The sequence below is a fragment of the Coturnix japonica genome, chromosome 15 (assembly GCF_054131305.1).
Source record: "Coturnix japonica strain WE chromosome 15, WE-NBRP24, whole genome shotgun sequence".
NCBI lineage: Eukaryota > Metazoa > Chordata > Aves > Galliformes > Phasianidae > Coturnix > Coturnix japonica.
The window spans coordinates 5,618,651-5,644,385 of record NC_140677.1 but is presented as its reverse complement, the minus strand read 5'-3'; the positions used below and the strand labels follow the sequence as shown (position 1 = coordinate 5,644,385).

The following is a 25,735-nucleotide window of genomic DNA, read 5'->3' as shown; positions in this document are numbered from 1 at the left end:
TCTTTTCAGCGTGAGACTCCTCCAGAAACAAATCAGAGCAATAACCCAACACAGATGCTGCCAGTTACATGGAAAAGAAGCTACTCTTTCTCCATGGACTGTGTCTCCAAGTTATGGCCTGGCAGCACCATCCCTCCTCAGCCCCCAGATGTTCATGAAAGGTTCAACTCTGTAACACTCAGATATCAGCCAGAGCTACCAGTCCTGGCTGTGCTCAGCCCTCACTCTATTTGGATTTCTTCTGAGGACAAAGCAGCCCCCTTCCTTACACCCTGCGAGGTGGAGAGTAATGCCAAGCAGAAGGATTTGGAAGATCACACGTGCTCTTGGCAGTGTCCACACTTCAATACTCAGGATGTGCCTTATCGTTCTGCACTTGTGCACAGGGAGCCCCAGGCACCTGGGTGTGGGTGTCTCCACAGCCCGCTCCACCCCAGTCCAGAGCCAAAAGCATTTCACCACGAGGCAATTGAATGCTTCCTTTCATGCACAGGAAGGAGGTATCTGCTGCAGACCAGCTGCCTTCCCCCCAGCTCCCCTCTGTCAAGGAGCACAGGGTATCTGTGAAATCATCTCCACTTACAAGTGACTAATATTGGAGGGCTGCTTTTTTTTTTTTCCCCTCCCTCATTTCCCCATTGGTTTTATTCTTCCTTTCTGCATTCAGATGAATCCTGCTACTCACTCCCAAGCTTCTCTCTCTACAAAGTGAAATTGCATGGGATTGTAGAAAATTGTGTAGTGCCTTTGGAGCACAAGTGCCTCTGGAAACTGTGGGGCTTTGGACCGCTAACTTCTCAAAAGAAGTGGAGTGCTGCTTTGTACAAGAACTGAAATCCCTCACTGTACAGGCAAAAAAACCCCATCACACTGAGTTCCAAGTCTCCAGATTCCTTTTCCAGTCCTTCCTGCTTTGAAAACACATCTAAGGCTTACAAAAAATCACTGAAAAGACAAAACCTAAGGCAAAAAAGGGCACAATCTCTGAAGCAATGAGAGTGTCATTTACTTGGCCAATGAGCCGTCTATCTCTTAGCTGTGTGAGCGGGCAGAGGGCAAACTTTGGAAAAAATCAGTGAAGATTAATGAGTTTGAAGAAGGTATGGGACAACATTCCTAAAGCAGTTGTAGTGTTAGTTATGAAGAACTGGCATCTGGTCAAAATTATGTCCTCACCTGCGATTAAAGAATTTGGCTTTAAAAAAAGAAAGGAAGAAAAAAAAAAAAAGAGCGTTCAAAAGTAATTCTAAACCTGGCTGAGGAAGAAAATATTTCCTTTTGATTCTTCACAGAAGGGATCCTGCTGCAACTGGTGAAAGCATGTTCCCATCCGTTCCTCCTGACGTCACCTCAAGGCGGACGGGCAGCAGCAGGCGGAGGGGTCTCTCAATGGCTGCAGCCAGATGGAAGGTTTCAGGAGTGAATGCACCTGCTGGTGGCCTCCTTCAACACATCAGGCCTCTGCTTCCTCCAGTGGGAAAGGCCCATTTGTAAAAAAAAAAGTGAGCTTTCTTCCTTGGTGGTTTGGATGATCTGGGTTGAGAGAAGCCAGCAGGTCCCACTGCTGCCCCTTAGCATCTCCCTACCAGTGGGAAATCACCGGGTAACAAATGGAAATGGTTTGCCCATATGGCACTTCTGGCCTGGCATAGAAGTGGGAGAGAGGCTCAAAAAGCAGCGTGCTGAAGAGATGCACAAAGCAGTTAATCAGAAACGTGTTGTGCAGCTGCAGCTCCTGCTGTCAGCCAGTTCAGGACCAGGATACCTAACTCATGTCATTCCCACTGATGGAACGATAGGTAACAAGTGAGACTTCATCTTTCTGAAGGAAAAAACCCAGAAGCCAATTCATCGTTTACATCTGATGAAATCATTATGTTCCCATAGTGGATTTTTCCATCATATTGCTGCCTTAGTACCTGACTGGTGAATACAATCAGCCCCATCTCACGCCCACGAGAAGGCGAGTGCTCTCCTTTCTTGGTAGTTTTTACATGAAACCGGAGTCCTGAAGTCACATTTTTTCCCACCAGCTGAAGGACAGACAACTCATCCTTCAGGTGATCTCCTCTTCCCTCACCACATATAAGTGAAGGTCTGGCCAACCCTCTGTTTTTTGCAGTCAAGGGCTTTGAGATTGATTCCATGTGCAACCACAAGCAGTGTTTGCTGAAAACTGAAACCCAGTAGATTTAGCAATAGGGGAACAAGGATCTTTTAATAAGAGTATGACATACACATTCAAAGAAGCACACGGAGACAGCTTAGGTGTATCTACTGCTTCCTTTCCTCACTCTTCAATTTCAGAGCAGACCTCTCCTACAAGCACTCTTTTGCTGTGGGAGTTTCAGTTACGAGTATCTGATGGCTCTCTTGCAGCAGCCTTACCCTAAAGGCAACACCTGCAACAGCCTGTAATATTTTGCAGAGATGTGTGCTAACACCCACATAATCGCCTTCCCAATCTCAGCTAACACTGTCATCTCTGGCCTCGCACTAGTGCAATCCTGCCTGTCGGGCCGAGCGTGCCTCAGTGCCTCCTACCACCTCCACCAGGCCTTTCCCAAACCTGCTCCATTCTGCACCACAGCAAGTGAAGCCTTCCGGCATGGTGGGTTACATGGTTACTGAAGAAGAGAGCCTCTGAGCCAGAACAGCTCGATGTTTGCAGGAGATCCCAATCCATACTGGAGATATAATGATCCAGCACCAAGTGCAACTTCTCAGCTAAACCTGAAGGGTTTGCAAAGACAATGTGAGGTAGAAGAAACAAGCGTGTTTCTCCCTAAAGGAGCTCTGATGTAAGCTCTGCAAGATGCAAATGGGGACTTACCCATCCCACTGGAACTCATGTTGAAATAGAGCTTCAACAGAGCAGCTGGATATTGGATCTCTGAGAGCAAAAAGCTCCCAGAGCTCCATTACTACAGCAGTTTAGTGATCCAAATTTGGCTGTTCCAGGGATCCAGCTTAGTGCCTTACAAATCTACACTCCCATTTTTGATGCTTCAGATTTAAGCAGGTCATGGGCAGAGCACAGTTCTGTTTCTGATACATTCGCCTTGAAGATTTCTACACTGATGCTACCTTAACCTAGTAAAGTATCAGTTGCTGATCTGCATGTTAAGGAACTGTAGCTGTCTGCAGCACCAGGCCAAGCAAAAGAACCCTTCAGGCATGGACAATTTCACAACAGTTTGGAAAATTAGTTGATTAAACAATCACATATGTATCCAACTAACAACAAAAATATCTCCCTGTGCCAAAAGAAAAATCCACATCTGAATGAATAATTCGGGTTTAACAGAATATCATAGTTGGTCAGTGTGCAACAATATTTATTCAAGAGCTTCTAAACTTAGTGGAACCACATGTGTGAGGACCAGCTAACTCTGAATCCAAATCCAAAAGATGAGGAACTCACAGCTGGATAGGCAGATAGAGACCTCTAGTCTGAATCCTGAGCAAGCCACTGAAAACAGCGAGCTCAGTGGTCTCTGGTGGAGGAGAATCCCTAACAATATTTAACAAGAGATTTCTGAGCATCAAGCAGAATGAATTACAGTTCCACTAACCACATGTGTCAAGTCCTCCAGAGAAAAAAGTGAATCTATCCACAGTCCCACCGAGGGGATGACAGCTACTTCTGTAAATACTGCAAGCGTCCATGTGTGTCTCTTCAAAAAGGCATTAAGCAGTGCCACAGACCCCAAAGACACACTTTGTGGGGCTTTCCGCAACAGCAAGGGTTTCTTTCATTTATCAAAGAGACCATATTCACAGCTGGAAATCTCAGGAGAGCAAAGGCAATGCATTTACCTCTCAACAACCGAATCCAACAGGAAGGGTGACGTGTAAATAGGAGAAAGAAGGAGAACTGCCTTTAAAGAGCCAAATCTCTGCTAGCTAAAAACAAGATTGTTCTTTGTAAATAGAGAGGACAAAGCAAAACTTCCTTCAGGCTGTACAGTCACACAACAAGCAGCACATGTCTCCTAACTAGATAAATCCTGGTAAGCCACAGGTCACAAACTCTCCAGGTTTTTCAGCACTGCCTACTTTCAGTCAATTCTAATCTTCACTTCTGGTGCAGATGTATTTTAAACAGGTATTGTGAAGGTCATAACATTATGAATAACAAGGGCATTGCTTCAAGGCTGCAGTTCCTGCATTTCTACGTGTTTATACAGTGGAAGCTGTGGAGTCCTTACTCCCGTTGCTTGCCAGCTTTACATTAGCATCAAATTCTGACTGAACAACCACAGCGGGAAACAACTTACAGCTCATGCAGCTTCTGACAGAAGCTCCAGCCGTCAGGGTTGATGCGGGATATGGAATTGTTACTGAGGTGAAGCTGGTGGAGGGATGAAAGGCCATAGAGCGAGCCGCTGTTTACTTCTGTCAGGCTGTTATAATCCAGGTGCCTGTGGAAAAAAATTGGAAGGAATTGACAGATGTGCAGCATCTCCAACAAGAATATTTTAGCTATTCCTGCACACATTTCTACATACCTATGTGGATACACCCATGTGTAGGCACTTCTTGTGCAAGCGAGGGATAGAAATTCAAGAGCAACACAAGGGAAAGGTGTAAGGCCCTCCCTTAGCCCAAAGCCCTCTACCAGGGCAGCCCCACACAGCCTCTCAGTACAAAGGCAGAACACTCTCTGCCACCAACACACAGCCACAAGCTGCCAAGCCGGTATGTTCCGAGGGCTTAAAGCCCAGAATGAGGTGTGACTGCAGAGGTATGCTCCACTGCATGTAAATTGGGCTAAGCATCCCATTCAAGTTTGTATTTGCAGAGTCTCAGTTGTGTGACAGCAGCTTCCACAAACATACTGCCTTGATCACTTGTGACTTTACAAACACTTGAAAGCCAATCACATTGCAAGTTTCAAGCATTTCTCTGCAATGACTGTTCTATTTGCTCTCTCCTACGGAAAGAACGCATCACTGAGATTAAACCAGCTTTAGTTTCTAGGTTTCCCCAGAGGCGGAATAATCAGGTCTGCAACACATAGTTTCCATGTATCAGTTGAAAGAAAGGTACAGGAGCCAGATGAACTTTTATTTAAAGCCCAATTGAGAACTTACTGAACGTTCAAACTGGTAAACTTACAAAGGAACACTGCCACAGCTTGAAAGACAGGATTTTTTACTGAACACCTAGCAGAGCAATGAGTAAACAGCGGGTCAAACAAAGGCTGCTGCAGCACTGCAGAGATCTTTTCATGCAGGACATGAAAAGAAACATGAAGACTGGCACCAGTGCCCGTCTTTACCATATTTACCACTGCTAAATAGAAGACCACGTTAACAGGTGAGGTCTAGACCATCTGAGAGAAAAGAATGGAGCTTTCCAACTTACAGAACTTGCATCTTGGCCAGCCCCCAGAAAGCTCCATCAGTCAGTTTGCTGATGTTGTTGCGTTGGAGTTTCAGGACTTCCAGGCTGTCCAGTCCCTGGAACGTCAGGCCTTCAATCAGGCGGATGCGATTCCGGTTCAGCTCCCTAAAATTGCCAAAGCCAAACAAGTATATTAAATCCCAGTCCTTTCTCACAAAGTCATCTGTGCAGCAGACAATGGGGACAGCAATGCCAACAACTCCTCCATCAACAGTTCCCAGGAGAGAGCAAAGCACACCGGAAACTTTCAATCCCAGAGCCAGCCTGGGAAGTCAGCTGGGTGTCATCTGTTAAACAAACTCACCCTGCGACAGACTCTCACTACAGAGAAATAACAGAGACAGGGCTGCAATTCTTCTTCAACCCTCTTTTCTCTGAAGATCTTTTAAGCCATTTATCCTTTTCACCCATTTTCACACCATTTGAACAAACACAATGAAACATCAGCATTTTCTTCCTTACAATCCAGGGTTTTGCAGGACTTTTTAACGGCCCTGTAAAAACGCCCTCTGAAACAAATGGGTGCTGTATGAAGCCCGAGTGGAAGTTTTATGGCAAGGTTAGAAAAGAAAGCTCTCAGTTCCCCTAAAATAAATCCTGTTTTTCTTTTCCCCCCCTGTGAGGAGAAACTAATAAAGACTGGAACAAGTTGTTTCCAGTAATAAGGCAGTCTTAGTATTCCACCTATACAAAAATCTTCAGCTTGCTTCATTAAATTTCCTCTTCTTTTTCTCCATTGAGTGAGGGGAAACTCAAGGACTTGGGAATACTTTCTTTTTCTTTATCCTCAGAATAATGATACATCAGCACAGCGCTCTTCATCAACCCATGTGGAACAGCATTGTGGACTATCAGACACGCCAGGTGAAATTCTTGTACCATAACATCAGTAAAGAACTATACTGACACAGTGCATCATAGACAAAGCTGCTCAAATCGACACCTTTTGCACTTGAAGGACTGATCCAAGGTGGCCTCCCCATTCAGTGTTTGTGTTGAACAGAACGATGAAGGTTACAATGTCAGAAATTGTTTTGGTAAAAGGAGGAAGATGGGAAACTTCAAGCTTACTTTGTAGCTGCATTAAAATAACAGTGCTGAAGTTGCACTGAAGTTGAGAGTAATTAAAGTCAAGTAAGCGACTAGGAAGTTTTCAGTCCTAAGGACTGCTGCCTGAATACGCTTCCTAGACTATTGCTGAACAAGGCTTGGCCAGAAAAAGATCTGTACACAACAGATTCTACAACACATCAGTCTGTATAAATTGCTATTCATTCCTGTTTATCTATAGGGTAAACAACTAGCTGTGAGACTGTCTTATGAGTCTAAGAAACCAATCACTCTGAATTTCAGTGAAAACACAGACTGAGTTGACCTTCAGTTTATTACACTTTTGCACACAGTGCAGACACAGCATATTGCGAGCTCTCAGCTAACGGAGAGCAACTTCCAACTGAGAGGCAACAGACTCTTAAGATGCTGCTGTGCTACACAATCCCAAACTGACAGTGAATTCTACACATATGCAAGCACTAATGCACATCCATTCATTAGCCCATCTTAAGGACCTGGCTCTCAGTCAAAAGGTTGCGGTGTAGAGGTGTGAGTTCCAACAGCCTTTGTGGAGCTTTTGTTAACAGACAGAGGCTGAACTTTCACCTATCAAATGTGATGGAAAAACTGCTCGAGGCCTCAGGCAGGGACCATTCTCCCAGCAGAAAAAGCAAATGGGAAAAGTTCACCCATTAGAGCTGCTATTCGCCATAAAGCATATTTATAGCTGCAGATGTCCATGCGTCTCCATGCAGCTCCTGCCATGCAGGCTGCAGGCAGGACAATAACGATGTGTGTGTTAACTCATCTAGAGTGTTATTTTCTCTGCCCAAATACCAAAGCACAGTTTAACAACCTTCCGTCATTGCTTTTTTATTGCCACATAAAGATACCTGTGTGGTCTTGAAAACCTAATGTGGTGGCTGAGCTCTGTCACTCAACAACAGACACATCTTCCAAGCCTCACATGCACCACAGACACCAGCAGTTTTCAAGGGAATAGATTTGTTCTATGCTATCGCTGCACAAGATGCTGCTACTCACTGCAGCATCCATCCCTTCTCACTCAATCAAGAGAATGGCCTGAGAAGCCAGGAGTTAAGAGGAAAAAAACGGACCTCTCCCAGCATGTGCTGACAGAAGACTTGTGAGCAGTACATTCTGAGTTTTACAGACAGCAGGTGAGGAAGGGTGACATTTGGTGCACGTATCCCCAGGGACATTTTGTCTCCATCAAGAAGCTTAATTAAAGCACACATTTCTACTCACAGTTGTGTCAGCCTGGGCAGCCTGAATGCCTTGACAGGAAGCTGAGTGATCCTGTTTTTACTCAGACGAAGTGTTAGCAGGGACCGTGACAGACTATCAAAAGCACCAGGCTCCAGGGTGCTGATTCTGTTGCTCCCCAGGTAGCTGCAATAAATCACAGCAGAAAAATGAACAGTTCTGTCAGAATCTCCTTTTATTGGCATTTAGTTGCTCTCCAGACAGGCTGGTGGAATTACAGAGGTGGTTTGGATTTCTGGCTGCACAAGAAGCACAGTGCCTTCCCCAGAGCCATACAACAAAGGTGGAGATGTGCTGTGTGATCTCTGAGACCTCCTCTATACCCTCCTACTTCAGAAAGTTTGGAGCAGAAGGCAGAAACTAGAGAATACTGCATTGCAAAGTGACTCCAACCATTCCCCATCTCTTAAGATTCTTCCCTCAGTGTCTGTCCCAGGGCTCTTTCTTACTTGGACCCTCCTCTTGCCCACAGAGGCTGGTCCTACAGGTCAAAAGACAAACATCGGGTATAACACATACCCTCTTCTATCTCCTTGCAACCAGGGCAGAAGCTTCTGTGCAAACTTTAATGCAAACAGATCTGTATGCAGCTTTTCAGAGGTACCTAAAATAGCTTTTTAGACTAGGGAAAAAGCTCCATAGGGAGGGCATTAATCTGCTTCACCTCCTGATTACATCAAATAACTAAGGAGCGATTTCTGTTCTTAACATTTAGTAGCCACCTTTATTGTAATTACAAAATAATCCTTCCTGCTCCTCTCTCTGGTGCAAATGAGCTGATCTGGGAAGCAACAGGAAACTGGGGAAGATACTGCCCTGCACAGCAGCTCAGGCTTCTATGTCTTAAGCAAAAAGACACCCATGCCTGATGGACATGCTGTAACTTTCCTTTGCTGTGAGATTCCTATGCAACACAAACAATATTCTGTGTTCTTTACAGGTATATTAGAAAACAAATCCAAAAAGCCCAATAAATAACCCCACAGTGGGGACAATTCGATTCTCTTTGCACTTAAAAAACTTACAATTAAGCCCCTGCTTTCTGTGTCATTCCTTTCCCTTCTTTTAAAAGAAGAGCTTTGAGGCCCTTTTCTCTGCTGTGGTAACTCAACAAAAGCTGTTCCCAACCAGAGAAACTCACAGCTCCTTTATGTGAAGTCCCTGTGGAAAGCAGCCGTTTCGGATTTCCGTGATGTCATTGAAACTCAGGTCCAACGTTTCCAGGGCAACGTAGGGCTTCAGTTGACTTGCTTCAATGCTGCGGATCCTGTTGTGATGCCTGAAACGGTCGGGAGGAGAAATAGAGACAATTGATTTCTCTTGGATAAATAAGAACATCTGAAGTTGAAGCAGGTCGGCTACTGAGTTCACACACAGTGGTTGGAAGCACACTTTCATTATGTATCACAGGAGAAATCCACACCAGAGATAACTCCCCTAACCCCCACGTTGTTCCTACAACTAGAAGGAGTGGGGCACATACACTTGGAGGTTTCTCTGTTACTGTCAGTGCTTTACACAGAGCTACCTGCAGAGGAAACACAAATATAAAGGATCTCCGGAAAAGTTACAAAATATTGCTTCCCTAATTCCTAAGGACCTTTCTGAAAGCACTCAGCACTGAACTACATTACAGACATTTGTAATACACAGAAACACTGTATGAGGGCTCGTTCTTGCAAACATTTCCTCATCTTTCACTGCCTTTGACCCAGTGCACCATCAGGGTGAATGCAGCACCATGTGCTTAGCCCAGGCACTGGCTATGAAAGTAGACCCTGTAACAACCACATGCATTTGCTGCCTCATCAGCAGCACTGATTGAAGGATTCCACAGCCACCAAACAGTTCAATACCTCTACACTTCATCTGGACTCAACAAGGCCTAGCAAAAAATCCCCTGTCCTTTCCTCTGGTTTCTTTCCGGTCTGAATCAGTGGAGAGAACAGTAACCAATTAAAAAATAAATACATGATGCATTAGTCACAAGAAGCAGAGCGCATGCCTGATGTGAATTTAGACCAGTCATTGATATTCCTGGCAAGGCTGAGAGTGAGGCACTCCAAACAGAGACGCTCACCAGACACTTGAGAACTTGCTGAATAATAAGAGATAGCAGAGTGGGTTCTGACAAGTACCGTGGCTTGATCAGGCTGCCTCCCTGCTGCACAGCCAGCACAGACGGCTGCCAGTGAACGCACTCTGAATGCAAACCGGGATGCCCCAGCTCTCCTGGCAAAGCATCAGCTCCATGAAATCCCCCCCTGCCCCATGAGCCTGGCAGAGCCTTTGAGGCACTGGGGAGCCACTCACCTCCTGCCTCGGCCCTGCTCAGCTGTCCCATGTGCCTGCAAAGAGCCTCTCCCTCAGAAGGAAACACCCACAGCACATGGCAATGGACCCCAGAAACTCAAAGAAATGCTGCTTTGGTTGACAGGCTGAAATGCCCCTTAGTTAATGCAGCGCTGGCTCAAAAAGTCATTGAGGACAAATTTTGCACCGCTAGAGCAATGCTCTGCTTACATGGTGCAAAAAGGCCCCAGGAAAATCAAAGAGAAGTCATAACTTATGTCCCCAAATGGTTAGAGCATGGGTTACGGGCACACCAGCTGTAGAAAAGGCAGCAATGTGGCTGCTACCCAACTGACCGTATTCCTTTACAGCGAGGAAGGAGGACGTGTGAATTTTCACATCCACAGCACACAGTGCAACAGAGCTGCAGTGAATTTGTTAATAGTACGATTGAAATACAGGAAAACTCACTAGATCCACGTTTTTGTGACCACCATAAACCAAACACGTGGGTAAGGGAGATTTCCAGCAGGACTAGTTTATGTTGTGAGGCCTCAATAAGCAAAAAAGGGCAAGTTCAAAAATTTCAATCTTTTTTCCAACCCAAAATAAGAGTGAAATAAATGAGAACGTGTGACCTGGTTCAGGGAAGTACCTCAGAGCAGAGCTAAGTGAAAGCAAACCCCAAGCATGCTCTCTGGAGTTCTGCTGAAGCAGTGGCTGCGAGTTCAACTCTGATCTCATCTGGGCTGTGATGGCTGAGTTGAATCTGGCTGTAAATTAACAGGAAATGAAGGCTTGTACAAATGAACATGAAGAATCTATAAATTACCTGACAATTCCTGTGCAGGGCAGCTAAGTCTATAAGGGAGTGAGAGCACCAAGTGAGTTTGGACATGAAATGCTCTTCAGAAGCCAATGTTATTTTTTTGGAGTATTAATATTTCTGTGCTTTAGTTACTCAACATATATCCAGTCTGCCTGCCAGAGCTCCCAGCCCTTCCCAAAGGACAGAGTTTCAGGAAGGAAGAAAAAGGCAGAAAAGAACTGTATTTGCCGAGCCATGTTTGCAGCTTCCAGGTGCCTTCTGTCCGTTTGCATCTTGCTTTTTTCGTGCTACAGCTGGCAGATGAGATGGATGCATTACTTCACGCAGGAATAAACCAGCCTTCGTTCTCTGCCTCTCTCCATCTCCTTCAAACATGGGTTGGCTCCAAACAGAACGCTCAGCTCCAAGCAGCATCCTGGCCAGCCCCAGCTGGGGAATGTCAGACAGTTTGCTGCAAAGCACTGCGCTCTCTTCAAACAAAACCAGCCCCACGGACTTTTCCTATACAAAGCATGTGATACGAACGCAACATTGGCCAAACCTTTTACTAGCTTGATTACGTTTTTTCCTCTTTCAGGAAGAGCTAAAAGGTGATTTAACCCTTCCTGTTGCTACTTGGTTTCTTTCAGTTTGCCATCCCTTGTTCCCAATCCCACCACGAGGGTATTTTATAGCAAAAAAAGACGAGTAACAAAGCTATGACTGCCTCTCTCCTTTAGCACCAACTGGAGAAGGGCTAAGTCTGTACCGACCAGCTCCTTAGTTTACACTTCCATGGCTTCAAAGGTGGCAGATCAGATTTTAGTACCAATTGCTGAACCAGGCTTTAAAGCAGAAATTACCGCTGCTTCCACATCCAATCTGCCTCCAGGTGTCTTTTCCTCTCCCCACTCCCCTTCTTCTCAGGTATCACAGCTTGGAAACAAATTTCCCTGCTTCTCTTTAGCCAGCATTAGCTTCAGAGTGTAAGATGACATGGCTTCAAAGAGAGATTGAGCAATAAGAGCCAGGAGTAGGAGCCAAGGCTCTTAGTTTCTATTCGAAGCTCTGGCACCGACTCATCTGCCTTGGACAAGTTGCTTAACCCCTTTCTGCCACTGGGTTATCCATCTGCACTGGAACGCACTGGCAGACTAAGATGCTGCAAGTTGCCCTGACTGAGAAAGGATCTGGAGTAAAAGTAGCTCAAGTGAAAAAATAAACGGCAGGGACTGAGGAGCCCATCTGGGTTTGCTCACAGATGAGGGCAGCTCCAATAATAGCTGTATTCCACCCTCGCTCCTGGAGATGTCCCATTTGCAGCTGAAGCAGATGTCGGTGCTGTATGAAGGTAACTCGAAGTCAGTGCTGGATGGCTTTAGCACTGTATGCAGCTCAAGTTCCAGCTGCAAACAGAAAGGTGAGTGCAGGGGGTACAAACCTCCACACAGCACCACTTACCCCACCGGCACCCCAAGATGCTGCAGCCCTGCACAGTTCTCCAGTAGAGTCCTCGGGATTACAGATTTGAACTGAACTCAGCCAGCCCTTTGCTGAACTGAGCCCACGTGGGGCTCATCAGGAAGCAAATGATCGCTCTGCTCTTCTCCAGGCTGCTCCGAGGCACAAAAACAAGCAGAGTGGTCCAGTGCAGTAAAGCATGTTTGGGTTTGCTCTGAGCCAGGAGGGAGCTGAAGGGGGCGGCAGGAAAACAACAGGTGGCACGAAGTCAAAAGCTCACAGCATTTTCAGGAATCCCAGCTTGTATTTTAGAGGTAAAGTTACACTTTAATCCCAGTGGGTTTCCAAGTTCAGAGCGTCTTTGTGAATATTTATTTGATAAACAGGCTGTGAAACATTTTCCACTTGATCTAATAGGAGATGAATTTACCTTCCTCCTTACAGCAAGCCCATCCCTTGGAATACACCGATCAGTTTAATTCAGATTGTGGCTTCACACTACTTCTCCGAGATGGATGCAGAGAGCAGTGCAAACACACTCCTCTGCTGTCAAGAGCCACACTTATTTCCACCCAGCAGCTGCCCATTAGAAAGCAAGCAGCCCCTCAAATGGGAATGTGTGAGCAGCTCTGCTCCAACTGACTAAAGATACAGCAGCACAAAACCTCCTGCTTTACACTAAGCTTGACTTACAGCACAAATGCGGGGTGTGAAGTGAGGCTGGAGGCAGGGAGAAGCACATGCTCAGCCTTCGTGCAGTGTCAGCTTACAGAGCTGGCGGGGCTCGCTGAAAAAAAGAAAGCCTTAATACAGCAAACCTATTAAAACTGACACCTGTTATAGGCATCAAGAATAAAACCAAGCTTCAAAAGAGGCTCCGCACCTCGGGTAGGGTTCTATTAATGTGTGAGCACATTTTCAAAGTCAGAGTATGAGAGAGATCATAGGACTGAAAACATGAGGTTGAGACGCGCAGGGTTTGGTTAATGCTTCCATACGGGGAAAGTACTAAAGAACAAACCAGTGGCAGAGCCAGAAAGATACAGGTGTGCTACTGCAGGACACGCCAGGCTCAGTGTCAGGCAGGGCACGGCCAGAATGGAGACCAAAACCACAGCAAGACAGGATGGTTCACACACACCGTGACTAACCCAGGCCTGGAGTTACCTGCCCTCCTGCTCACACTGATACTCGTGGAAATGAAGAAGATTTAAGGTATGGGTTTCTTAACACCTTAAATTATCTGCCATCTGGTTTTACCACATCACTCACTACATGTAGAAAAACTAAAAGGCACAGCATTATAGTGGAAGGCAATGCCTGAGCAACATCTATGACAAAAGGAGGATGAGCTGGATTTGATAAACCAGAAGACACATCTGTATTTATGACAACAGCAACAGAGAAGTTGCTGTGAAGTATCTGCCTTGCAACAGTGAGACCATCCACGCAACAGGGCATGGAAGGAACACGCACGCAGGTGACAAGCTGGAAATCTGTGCATGAGACCTTCCCCTGCAAGTCTGAACTGCCCAAAGCACGTCAGCCTTCAGGCTTCCCAGCTGCTCTGAAAAGGCTGCCTGACATTGCACTGTCATCTCGGCCTTTGCCAGCATCATCTGCGAGGCTCAAGATTTGGTACCATTACAAGAATGCATGTTTCTATACAGCCTAACGCATGCTGTATTTGCTTAAGGGAGCAGCCCTACTTTCTTTTCAAAGTAGTACTGCATGGGTTATTCTTTGGGCAGGAAGCAAGGATGCCTGCAGCAGCCCCCACTTTTCTCAGATGCTCTGAATCACTCCTTCCCTGAGGAATCCTGGCAGGGACCCAGGCTGCCACAGATCCAGCTCTGTTTGTTCAGGTGCTGGCTGCCTGCGCAAGAGCAGAGCAGCAGCAGGCCAAGCAGCCACAAAAAGAGAGGGGAAAAACGGCCCAACTTTTACAGGTATCCCAACCTTCCCTTAAAGGCTCACACGTTCTGTCTGGATGTTAGGACCTTTCCTCTCCCAACTTCTCCTTCAGAGCCAGGCCTTTGCAGGGCACAGCAATGCTCTCAGCCTGTGTCGGTGCTTTAGGATGGGTAAGCACCAAGAAAAGCACCCACAGCCATACAAGGGCCTAGACACACAGCGGCTTTAAAACCAATGCTTTGACTCGCATCCTTTAAGGAAATGGTAACCCTGATCTCTCCTGCAGGTCATGGGTGCTCAGTCTGACAGCAGGCTGGGAGATGGGATTTGCTCATTCAGCCCCTTGTATGCAGGAGCATCAGCCAACTGCAATCCAGTAACATTACGAAGGCCTGGGTTATGAACTCCTTGTTCCCACAAGCAAACCGTTATTCACACTAACAGTTTCACTGCAGTCAACAGGAGTATTCATGTGAGACTAGCATGACTCCAAGGGCTAACTTCTCACACCATTAAAGGCTACTTTGTGGCTGCCCACAGCTCCAAGCTCATCTGCCTCTCATCCTGACAGACTGCAACCACTGACTGGTGTAGGTCAAGTACGGGCTCAAAGCATCCTCAGGCTCTGGGTATCCAAATACAACAAGGCACATTCTCATGGCTCATGAAGCAACCACATGGGTAAGGACTGGGCACAGGCCAAGTGTACTTTCTGAAAGCTGGACCTGGAACATTCATTAAGGACTCCTCTTAGGTTCAGCAGTGTCTGCATGAAGCAAAGCCTTTCTGCTAATGTAACCAAAAAGCCACACTCAGAATGATGCATTCTCTCAGGATATTTTCGAATTGGCAGTGTTTAGGTAAACTTTCTGACTTGTTAGAGACCTGTACGCTGTGTGTCAGACCCACTGAGGTAAGTGATGTCATTTTAAAGAAGCTGTCTACCTTCCTTGATCTGCATGGAGTCTCACTAGACTTTGACTTGCCACCATACGATTTTGGATATATTTTGCAATACGCAACTTCCTCAGCTTTCACCGCTCAATCCATTAGTAGAGTAAAATGTGCAGGACAGGCAGGACCAGAAGTCAGTCATCTTTAAAACAGAGGCTGCCTTATCTACTCATCAGATTACACAACCGGTTATGACATCAAAGCAAATTAAGATTTCTGAAGACAAGACAGACCCTGTTATGGGCACAGTCCCCCCATCAGCAAACAGGGTGGTTCCAAAAGGACTGGAGTTTTTCCGCTCTCTTCTGGTTCTACTTGATGCAGCGTGATGATAATACTCCAGAGAAGCTTTTTAAATGTTGCATTCACAAAGAGAACAGATCCCTTGAAAAGCTGAGTAAAGCATCTTTCATTGCCTGTCACAACCCCTCTGTAAGGAGTCTTCTTGACCTTTTATGAACCTAATACTACAACACCTTTCCTTCCTGAGCGTAGCTTCCAGTTGAAACACCTTGGCATTGATCTTCAGAGTCACTGCGTGCACCCATGCATCCATCTAAAGGACGATGCACCCTGTAGGGTTGGTGCAAGGGATGCTCAATAGGGGCTGCTCAGCATACTCTTTCCCTTGCTGCTAATATCTACCAGCCAAATGCAATTTTCTATCAGAAACTGAATGCATGAGAAAACCTGGCATCCACCTCAAACTGGTGCTCTGTTGAGGTCCTGCTCTCCACCAGCCCACACTTGTACAGCAGCTGTACAAGGGCTGCTGCCTCACCCCACAACCTCAATGCTGCCCTATAAGATAAGGGGGATTTGTGACAAGGAGAGGCAGAATCACAACAAGATGCCAACGTAACTCACCCAGAGCTGCAGCCAGGGCAGCTGCCCTGTCTCACTCCCAAGCAGGCAGCATCCTCTTTTCATTGTCACTGCAAGCAAGTTTTGTGCTTTCATTAACACGGTTAGCATTTTCATCTGAAAGCCAATAGGGTCCAGGATCACAAGGCATGTAGGCACTTTTATCCTTAAATCCTGATGCTGATTTTAGTTTCTCTTTGTGTAATACATGATCAAAGTAAAGAAGATCCACCACAGCCTAGTGAGTGCATGTGTTCTGTGGGTGGCTTTGTTTTGCTTTTGTCTCTCCACAGGAGTGAGGAGGGGAAAATACACAAGTGGAGAAGCAATTTAAGCACAAACCAAATGTAATGATTCTGCCCGTAGTGCTGGGACATTAATCCAACGTGTAATTACAAGCAGACTCCTTGATAGCACACACTGCGTGTGCCTGAACGTTGCCAGAATATGCCACAGGCTTCTCCCATCTCTGATAGGAGCACAGTTCTTAAACCCTGACACTGAGGCAGATATTTATAATAAAGGACAATATACTCGAGTCTCTACCTACCCCTCAGACCATGAAACACTCAAAGTCTAATGATACTTGCAGCAGACCCTGACAGAAGGCAGCAGTTACAGAAACAAGCATTTTTGATTGGACAAGCAAGCTCCTGTTAGCACTTGGGAGATGTAGATAGGCTGGCTGGTCTGTTCCAACATGACACACACTTGTGCTCTGTTGAAAGGGCTTATCTCTCTTGTCAGCAAGGTCGCCAGAGCACAGATAGCCCCTGGGCAGGCTGCGCTGGGGAGCTGCACTCAGCTGAGACTGTTCAGCCTATAAGAAGGAGTAGTTCCTATGTGGAAAAGCAATGGTCAAGTTCACAACAGAAACAGCTCTTCTTAAAGAGTCTAGGCACCTTGTTGTTAATAAAGCATGTTGAGGATGGCTTCAGGAAACTGCAGAACAAGGTCTGAAGATGCAGGGAACAGAAGAATTCCTATTACCAAGTGAGATGTATGCACACTTGGAAGCAAGAGGGATTCTTAGGAAACCATTTCATCTAAAGGTACATCCAATCATTTCCCCATCTCCCTTAACCTCTTCGCCTACCACCAGCGCAGCTGTTTTACAACACCAAGATCGTAACTTTTAAAACCATCTCTGTTGTTCATCTCTGCAATTATTTGGGGAATTTAATATAGGTTTCAAACACCATAAAACCCAACATGTAATCTGCTCCTATTCAGCTAAAAGTGACTTTTCTAGAGATTCTAATATTTTCCAATCTAGACACAACGAGTCCACATTTTAGTGAATGCTGTTTACTCAAGCATTTCTTTACTCTGAATTACGCTCTATTCCTAATGGTGCCAGTGGAAGCAATGATGGAAGTGCTAAGCATCGTACACAGCAGAAGGTAAATGGCAAAACTGATGCTTTTACTCACTGAGCTTTGAACCACATTCATTTTTAACACCTTTGCTGAAATAGTTTTAGCCTTGTTATACGTAAAGGAACTAAAAGACACCGCCTGGTCTCAAGCCTTCCAGCACACTTGAAGATAAACAAAATGGATTCTAAGAGCACTAATGGCACCATCCTTCAATAAAGTAAGAACAGTAAATCAGAGTTTGACCCCTACTCTTCCTTCTCACTAGGCATCTATTTGTGGCAAATGCTGGGAAGGGAATGGTGTGCCAGGGAGGAGACCGTGCTCTGAACAAGCATCACTGATCTAAGAACCAGGACAAATGGCTGGACACATATAGACTGATACAGAGGACAAAAAAATGGATAAAGGAATCTACATGAATAAATGACTTTACCTGTATTTATTGCACTTGCAACTTTGCTTCTACTCACCCCTGAGCGAACTACATTGGTTTCCAGCACTTTTGTTTCAGGCAGAAAAGTTCAACATGCTAAAAAACTCTTATCTCAGCAAGTTATTTATGACTGAAATTTGTTCAGCCTGTGAAGACTAACAAAAGAACTGCCTCTGGAGGCATGTGCTTTATTTACCGTATGCCATTAAATGAGACAGCCTATCTACCACAGATATTAATAGTAGCAAGTTTGGGCTATTCTGAGGTTCAAATATGAGGCTATTTTTCATAGTGTCCTTAACAAAAGATCATGGTCACAAATAACCTTAATAACTAATCTAAGTTTGATCTGCAGAGGGACAGAAGTCGGAAATCACCTTAAGCATTGTGCATAGCACACACCTGCCCTCAGACAATGCCAGAAGATGCTTCATGCTCATGACTTGCATCAGCTCTAGGGCAATGCCCACTCTTTGGCATTAACAAGAATTTCCTCCATTGGGAAAGACTCTTGCAGTCTTTGGCCTCAAAAGCAAGCAGACTTTACACACCAGAGCCTTGCCACAAACTCTGAGCAAAGCAAACATAAGAGGTGAGTATGAGAATATCTTACGCCTGCACGTTGCTTGCATACCGACCATCCTGGCTGTCAGCATTCTTTCTAGTCACCTTTCCACATCAATATGTTCACATTCAAAAATAGAAGCTGAGTAGCGCAGCCCGTAGTGCAGACAAAATCCTCAGGAAGAAATCTCCCTCCAACCTATGAGAAGAACTGCCTAAATAAACACTAGAGGACTGGTCCCTGTAGACACAAGTGAGAACTGAAGCAAGCACGACAGATGGTAAATCTGCTCATGCTGATGGATCTACATCTGCACACACCACTTTGCCCTGCTCACCAGGGAAAGCCCTCTTTGTGCACATCCCATGCATGAAGACAGCCAGTTGGCTTGCTGAGCTGCCGGAGAAGTCCTGCACACATGCAGAGCCCAATGACTTCAAGCAATCTCTCTCATGGCTTCATCTGAGTCACCTACATTTTGTGCTTAGCAGTATAAAACCGCTTGCTGTGACAAAGATGGAATTAACAGAGTATTCTCCTCATTTCTAATGAATGTTTTTTTCACTCCAGCAAAGATGACTCGCACACTAATTCTCTCAAGGGTCGAGGCAGTTGTTTCATTTGAGCAGCAATTAGTATAGCAGGATTGCAGGCCACAACAGTCCCCTAAGGCTTCAAACATACTGGTGCACTCATTTAGTCCTCAATTTTTTTAAGACCGAACCTGCCAACTTTCAACATCACTTACGTAGAGGCTTAAACTCTGACCTAGTCAAAAACATGCAAGTGAACTCACGTTTCATGTACAGACTTGAGCTGTACTCTATAAACAGTACCACTTTCTCTGTGGGTCCCAGAGCAGCTACCACACAGCCAAGTATTAAAGCAAAGCAGCAGTTCTCCCCGATACTCAATCAAGTCTTCACAATCTTAATTTGAAAATCAAAGAACTGGAGTCACACATCAACACCTCAGCTCCTGGTCAAAAGCTTGTGGAAATGAGGGCACACTGGCTTGATAATTTTTGGCTCTGATCAACAGTTCAAGCTAACAGAGCAGGACGTGTTTGTCCTGGATTAAAGCACAAATGCACTGCAAAAAATCTCACAGACCACACAGATCTTTACAAAGAAGCTTCATAAATCTCATTGGATAACAGCAGAGAAGCAGTGCAAACAGCACCGAAGTAACAGTTGCTTCCAAAGCATTCTCTTAAGAAAGCAAACGGCAACAGTTTCAGAAGGAGATCAACTGTATGATACCGGCTCTGCCATGTTAGTGATCTCCAGCCAGCTAATCAGGTACAAAGGTCTGACGAGAAGCAATGAAAGTTAAAGCTAAAGTCAGGCATACAAGATTCATGTTAACAATCTCCATTAACCAGGAGTATGGTGGAATTCCCAACACTCCAGAGGAAAAAATAAAAATCTGAACTATGCAATTCAGGTGGAAACATTGCTCCTGATACAGAATTTCTGGCTGCAGTCTTTGACCCCTCTCCACCCTGACACCCAGATGGAACAAAGCAGAGCCCTCTTTCACTACCGTGCTGCTCCAGTGGGCATCTGAACTCACTGCCATCCTTCTGGAGAGACCCTCCACATTCCCTTTTACTCCCAATCCCCAGTTCTCCATCTAGTCAGTTTACAAATTTTACAGGATATATTTTGCCTACGGCACGGTAGATCACCTACCCTCCTCCTATTAGCTCTCTCTGTTTAATTACAGTTTAATGTGAATTGATCTTTACATTAATGAGCCTGTAAAGAAGATTGATTTTCTTCAAGGGACTTTTATGCTCAGTTTGGCAGCAGAGTGGTCCTATTGATTTCGCTTTCCCCAGTAAACACGCACACAGTGCTGCATCCTCTGTGAATCAGCTAATCCTATTTCATGCTCTTTTGCTTCAAAAAAATCCTTGTTCTGACTTCCTTGTTATCTGTGCTTATTCACAGCAAGATCATGGGGCCAATGCATCTCAGACAGCTCTGGCTGTTGCTAATATACAGCAGACTGCCGTGGGTCACTATCCCTTTTGTTCCTAAATGGTTAGGGGCTTAAAGACTTACAGTGAAAGAAACGAAAGTTATTTTTAAGTGTTTAATCTGTTAACTTCCTTAACTCCTAACCAGCTAAGGATGTGGCCTGGAGTGCTCTGCTTGCCACACTTGCTCTGGAGGTCTGGTTAGCAGGCTCTCCACTGAGCCCCACAGCTGTAGAGCAGCCTGTGCTGGTGTGTCCACATCACTGGATGCCAACTGGATCAGGCTTGCTACCTTGGGACCATAGCAGAGGATGAGGATCCTCCTACCACCCTGTGCAGCCATTCCCAAAGCACTCCAGGACACATTCACGCTCACCCAGCCATAGGTAGGTTGGTGAAACAGGAGCTGAGGTGCAGCCAGGCACCACAAGTGACTTTGGATCTGTACAGGTGTTTGGAGGATACCTGTAGTAGCAGATCTATGCACAGTTCTGTTCCTCCTCTTGTCTGCCACGCTAGCAAGGCCAAGTGATTCTCCACTCAAGTTGGTCGGGAAGTTCGATACACGCAGACTCAGTTCTGCTGCAAAGAAACGGTTACTTCCATCCTCCTTTCCCCTACCAAATCATATCACAGCTTGAGAAAAGAGCCTTCCAAAGAGCCTACAGAGTTAACACACTTGAGTTGCAGCAGAACACTGGGAAGGGAAATCCTCAGCCAAAAGCATGTCAGTGAAAACATCCTGCCATCAACTCCCAAACGTCCAAGTCTAGGAACTGTAGCTAAATTACAAACGCTGTGGGAATTTCAGGCAAGATTCTCCCCTCAGCTACTCCGATGTAATTTCGGAATGAATCCAGATTCACAGTCTCTCCCCCTCCCAGCTGAATTTCCTGGCTTTTGTTTGCATTAGCAGATGTTTGCATTTAATGTCTGTCTTTATTTGGTAACCCGTCCATAGATTATTTTCCCCTTCTGTTCTATTAAAAGCCTTATCAAGTCCCTTATGTTTGCTCTCGTTCAGATGAACAACTTTGGCAGTATTTTCAACGTGCAAGGCAAACTGGCTCTTCAAGGAATAATTAAACTGAATTAAACTTCATGGCAGTATATTAAGGCATAGCATATTTGATACACATGTCACCATTGCATCCATCTGCAGCCTGAAATATCCAAAGATTTGCAATAAGCCTTGAGAATGCTCTTTCCAACAGATTCCCACATGTTTGCAAATCAGTTCATGGTACACATGTACATATGGTCAAGTAAATGCAGGGTGATGGAGATAGATACGTGAAGCCCCAAGGCAGGGAGCAAGAAGTGATTGAGCTCACCGAAACAACCATTATAATACACCTCACTTTGGCAACATGGCATTTTCCTTATTCCCAGCATCAAAAGGATAGAAACTCTCTCCTCCAATTTAGGAAGAGCTGGAAATGAAGCAACTCATTCACCAGCAATGTTTTGAGCGACAAATACACAACCACTGCTTTTATAATACATGCACAGCCCTGTGGAAATACTTAACCACATGCAATATACAAAACCTACTTCAAATGTTTGTGAGGTAAACACACTTCACACATTTATAAACACTGAAAGAAAAAAAAAAAAAAAGGAAATCTATTTATTTTTTCTTTAGCAGTAAGAATACACTGTAACACTATATACTTAAACATAAACCAATTTCTCGGTACACAGCCTTCATTATGAGTCTTCACCCTGAGTTTGGTTTGGCAGCCTCCCTGATTATTACTTCACTGATGTGAGGACTAGAAGAAACCAGTATGATGGCACAATCCTACTCCTTACATCACACAAGGCCAAAGAACTTCACCCAACCATTTACATCCCGAGTCCATTAACCTGGAGCTGAACTAAAGGACCATCTTTTCGGAAGATATCCAACTGATTGACTTCCAGCGATGGAAAAAGCCTCACTTCCTCAGCAAATCATTCCGATGCAAATCAGTCAGCACTATCGATTAAAGCAGCTACTTTAAAACCTCCTTCAGATTATTTTTACTCCTGATAAAAATTACAAGGAAATGCAGGGGTAAAAAAACGCAGCAAACTCTGAAAGAAGCTAAACAAAGAGATCCTTCTTGCAGAGGTATGACAGCAGCATTACAAATGCCACTATCGCAGTTATTTATGTGTAGCAGCTGAGGAAAGCAATACAGATTTCTGGAAAGTGATACTAAGCAGGTCTGTTTAGAATATCGTCCTTTTATCATTTGGCTTTGTACCTTCCCCTTCCTTCTGTACCACTCTGAAATTTCAGAGGAGCTGTAAATCTACTGCCTTCCACCACTCATTATTACTCCTTTCCAAACCACTTATTTCATTTCAGAAATAAAAAGCCAAAGCTCCAGCAATTTGGTCCCTTGCCAAAGGCTAAATTAATAGCAAAAAATAACAACAGGGGCTTGTGAAGCTCGGATCATTTTTAGACTTCATGAGAAAGAAAAGCTGATTTGGGGGGCCTAAAACTCTATCCTGGATGGCAAACCGTATGCAAGCTTTCCATCCATAAATCAGATTTCTCAAGTTTTTTGAATCCCAGTGCATGAACTGTTACACAGTGGGTTACGTGGCAGTCTACAGAGCTCAGTTCAAGTGGCAGGCAGATGGCCTCTCATGGCTGGGGATCGTGCCTCAAACAAGAGATTCTGCTTGGAGGGAATTACCACACAGCACTACAGTCAGCAGCCCCCAGATCACGGATCTGGGCTTCACATGTGGTCACGCAAGCAGGGAGAGACTGTGGCAGGAGGAGAAATGAAACAAGTTGGTTTCACACCAACTGCATGTGACATATTTGACAGGTCTGATAACTATTGAGACACAAGCTACTCCTCCACCCAGGAGGTGGAGTGGTTACTTGCCCATTTAAATGAAAGACACTCACTAGATTCAGTGCTGATGATAGCATAGGAGTGCTTCAGCTCTTTGTAAGCTCTGCAGGAACACACTATACCCAAGAACCAGATCAAAGGCATCATATCTCAAATAAAGCTAAGCCCACTTCATGCCAGCAGGGAGATATGGATGCTACTTTTAAGCTCAGGTCCTTAAACTGAATTAAGACAGTGAGGGAGTTCTTTTGCTTTGCATATTTTAACACTGCCTAATGGAAGAGCGGGAATGGTGCCAACTCATTTCACTCAATTCCGTTCTTGATTTAAGTAATAGGAATGTACTTTTAGTCAACTGATGAACATTCTCTCAGAGTAATTCAGAGCCCTTCAAGTGTGAGAGGACCAGTCACCCACCCACTGCTATGGACACTGGCACTTTCCACTATGAGAAGAGACAAAGCCACCACAGATAAGAAGGGATGGAACACCTGCCTGCAGCTGTATGCTGTATGGCCATGCATGATGGAAGCCATCACTTGAACTGCTCAGTCACTTTGCTGGATTCCATATCACACGTACCTCAGCAAAATCCCTTCTCAGTGCGCATTATTTTTGCATGCATCTGCTTATAATCATAGAAATCCACACTAAGATACTAAGAAGTCTGATAACATAATGTCTTTATTCCCTTCAGCAGTGTCCCCAGTCCTAGGCCTATGGTGGCAGTGGTGCAAGGATTCTCAAGGTGTGTAACACTACTGTAGGTACCTAAAACACCAAAGTTAGCAATTTCAAAGCTTCTGTAGATCTACAATCGCCAATCACTCTCCAAAAATAAGATAAAATAAAATTAAAGCAAGGTTGAAAGAGACCATAAAAATGGGTCTGGAATGAGTTTCCTGAAAGATTAAGATGTGAATAGTTTCTGGCTTTAAGGGAAAATAAAAAATAACCAGAACAATGCCAAGGAAAAGAAAACAATAAGGTAGAAGTATATACTCCTTTAATAGCAAAAGTATTAAACAATGGTTGAAACCCAAATGCAGACAGTAAAACAAAAAACACAACCCTCGCCCCCTTACTCAATATACAACTAACCCACGGAATTTACTGACTTGAGTTATCACTGACCATACAGTTTCAATGGTTTGGCAAGGGATGAAATGTTAATGAAAAAAACGAGGACAATCATATAAAAACAAAAAGACAAAGAGTATTTGCCATCTTCCAACAGGAACGCAACAGTAACAAGGGCAGATTTCAGTGTGCCTCTCTATTAGGGGCATCTTATTCTCTAATTATTCATGGCTGCCCATCATGGCATTCCTGCAGGCTGCATGGAAGCACTGCTCACTGCACTTACCACAACCCAACAGGACTTCTGTGTGAACTGCATCTACGATCATTTTTCACAAGGATTCTGCTGACATACAGGCCAAAAGGCAGTACTTCAAATCTGTTAACATTTACTAAGTCCTGGGCAGCTCTGTCCCAGTCACACTGGCACTAAAGTATCTTTTAGGACTCTGGAGGCACTTACACAGACTTGGATGTGCTGACAGATGGACAAAGTGCTTGGATCACTCCATAAAATTAAGTATCAAAGAAATGATCTGCTCATGGGTCTGAGGATTACTAACCAGCCTCCAAACATTATCTTCTTTATGCCTTGCGCGTACAAGCTCCATTAAAACAGCACATCTAATCACCCACAATCTAGACCAAATCTCAACTACGGAAGATATTTCTTAATTAAAGAACCAACAAGACTGATAATGAAATCTGAAGAGCCAGCAGAAGCAGTTGTGACACACACGAAACTCAGCAGTTACATCCACCCCACAAATTGCAGCAGAAAGTCAAAAGTAAGGAGGCAGCAGCAACTCACAGGTGGAGGGCACGGACGTTGGAAGCAGCAGGTCCCAGGGAGGGAATGGCAGTCAGTTCATTGTTGTTCAGTTGCCTGCAACAAAAAATGAACCATTTAGCAAGGAGGTTATGAGGAGCATCAGGTTAGGAGGTGTATCAGCTGGGCACAGCACTCTGTATGAGTGTGTTCCCCCCCACAAAAGCACCAGCATTTTGGCAGAAGTGGCCATCTCAAGGGCTTTCTCTGACCGTCCCACCTTTTTATCCCAACCTTTTAATTAATGAGAGCTACCACAACTGCTCCAACAATACCTTCTTTATCCTATGCAGATCTGCAGCCCCCACTCACCACACCAGGCCATGGCGGTGCCATGGCAGCCCCCATCCCGCACCAGGCCTAGCTCTGAAAATCCCACATGGGCAGCCCCACAGAGCTGTCCACGGCCACCCAAAAAAGGCACTGGACACAAAAATGGCACTGAAATGAAATGACCTGCTCCAGCCAGCTCACCCAGCAGCCCTGCGGGGCTAATGGCAATTGCAGACAGGCCTCATAGGCCTTCACAGAAATGTCCCCCTCAATGGCCTAATGTTTGAAG

At 45.0% G+C, this 25,735-nt stretch overlaps 1 protein-coding gene across 1 annotated transcript in view; it reads right to left on the bottom strand.

The window, feature by feature from the left end:
- Nucleotides 1–25,735, bottom strand: part of LRIG1 (leucine rich repeats and immunoglobulin like domains 1) — a 75,539-nt gene that overhangs the window by 19,767 nt on the left and 30,037 nt on the right. The window contains exons 3-7 of the mRNA XM_015875192.3: nt 25,156–25,230; nt 8,891–9,028; nt 7,732–7,875; nt 5,371–5,514; nt 4,281–4,424 (exon numbers count right to left, since the gene is read on the bottom strand). Of these exons, the coding sequence (XP_015730678.2) occupies nt 4,281–4,424; nt 5,371–5,514; nt 7,732–7,875; nt 8,891–9,028; nt 25,156–25,230 (645 nt within the window). The remainder of the gene's footprint in view (nt 1–4,280; nt 4,425–5,370; nt 5,515–7,731; nt 7,876–8,890; nt 9,029–25,155; nt 25,231–25,735) is intronic.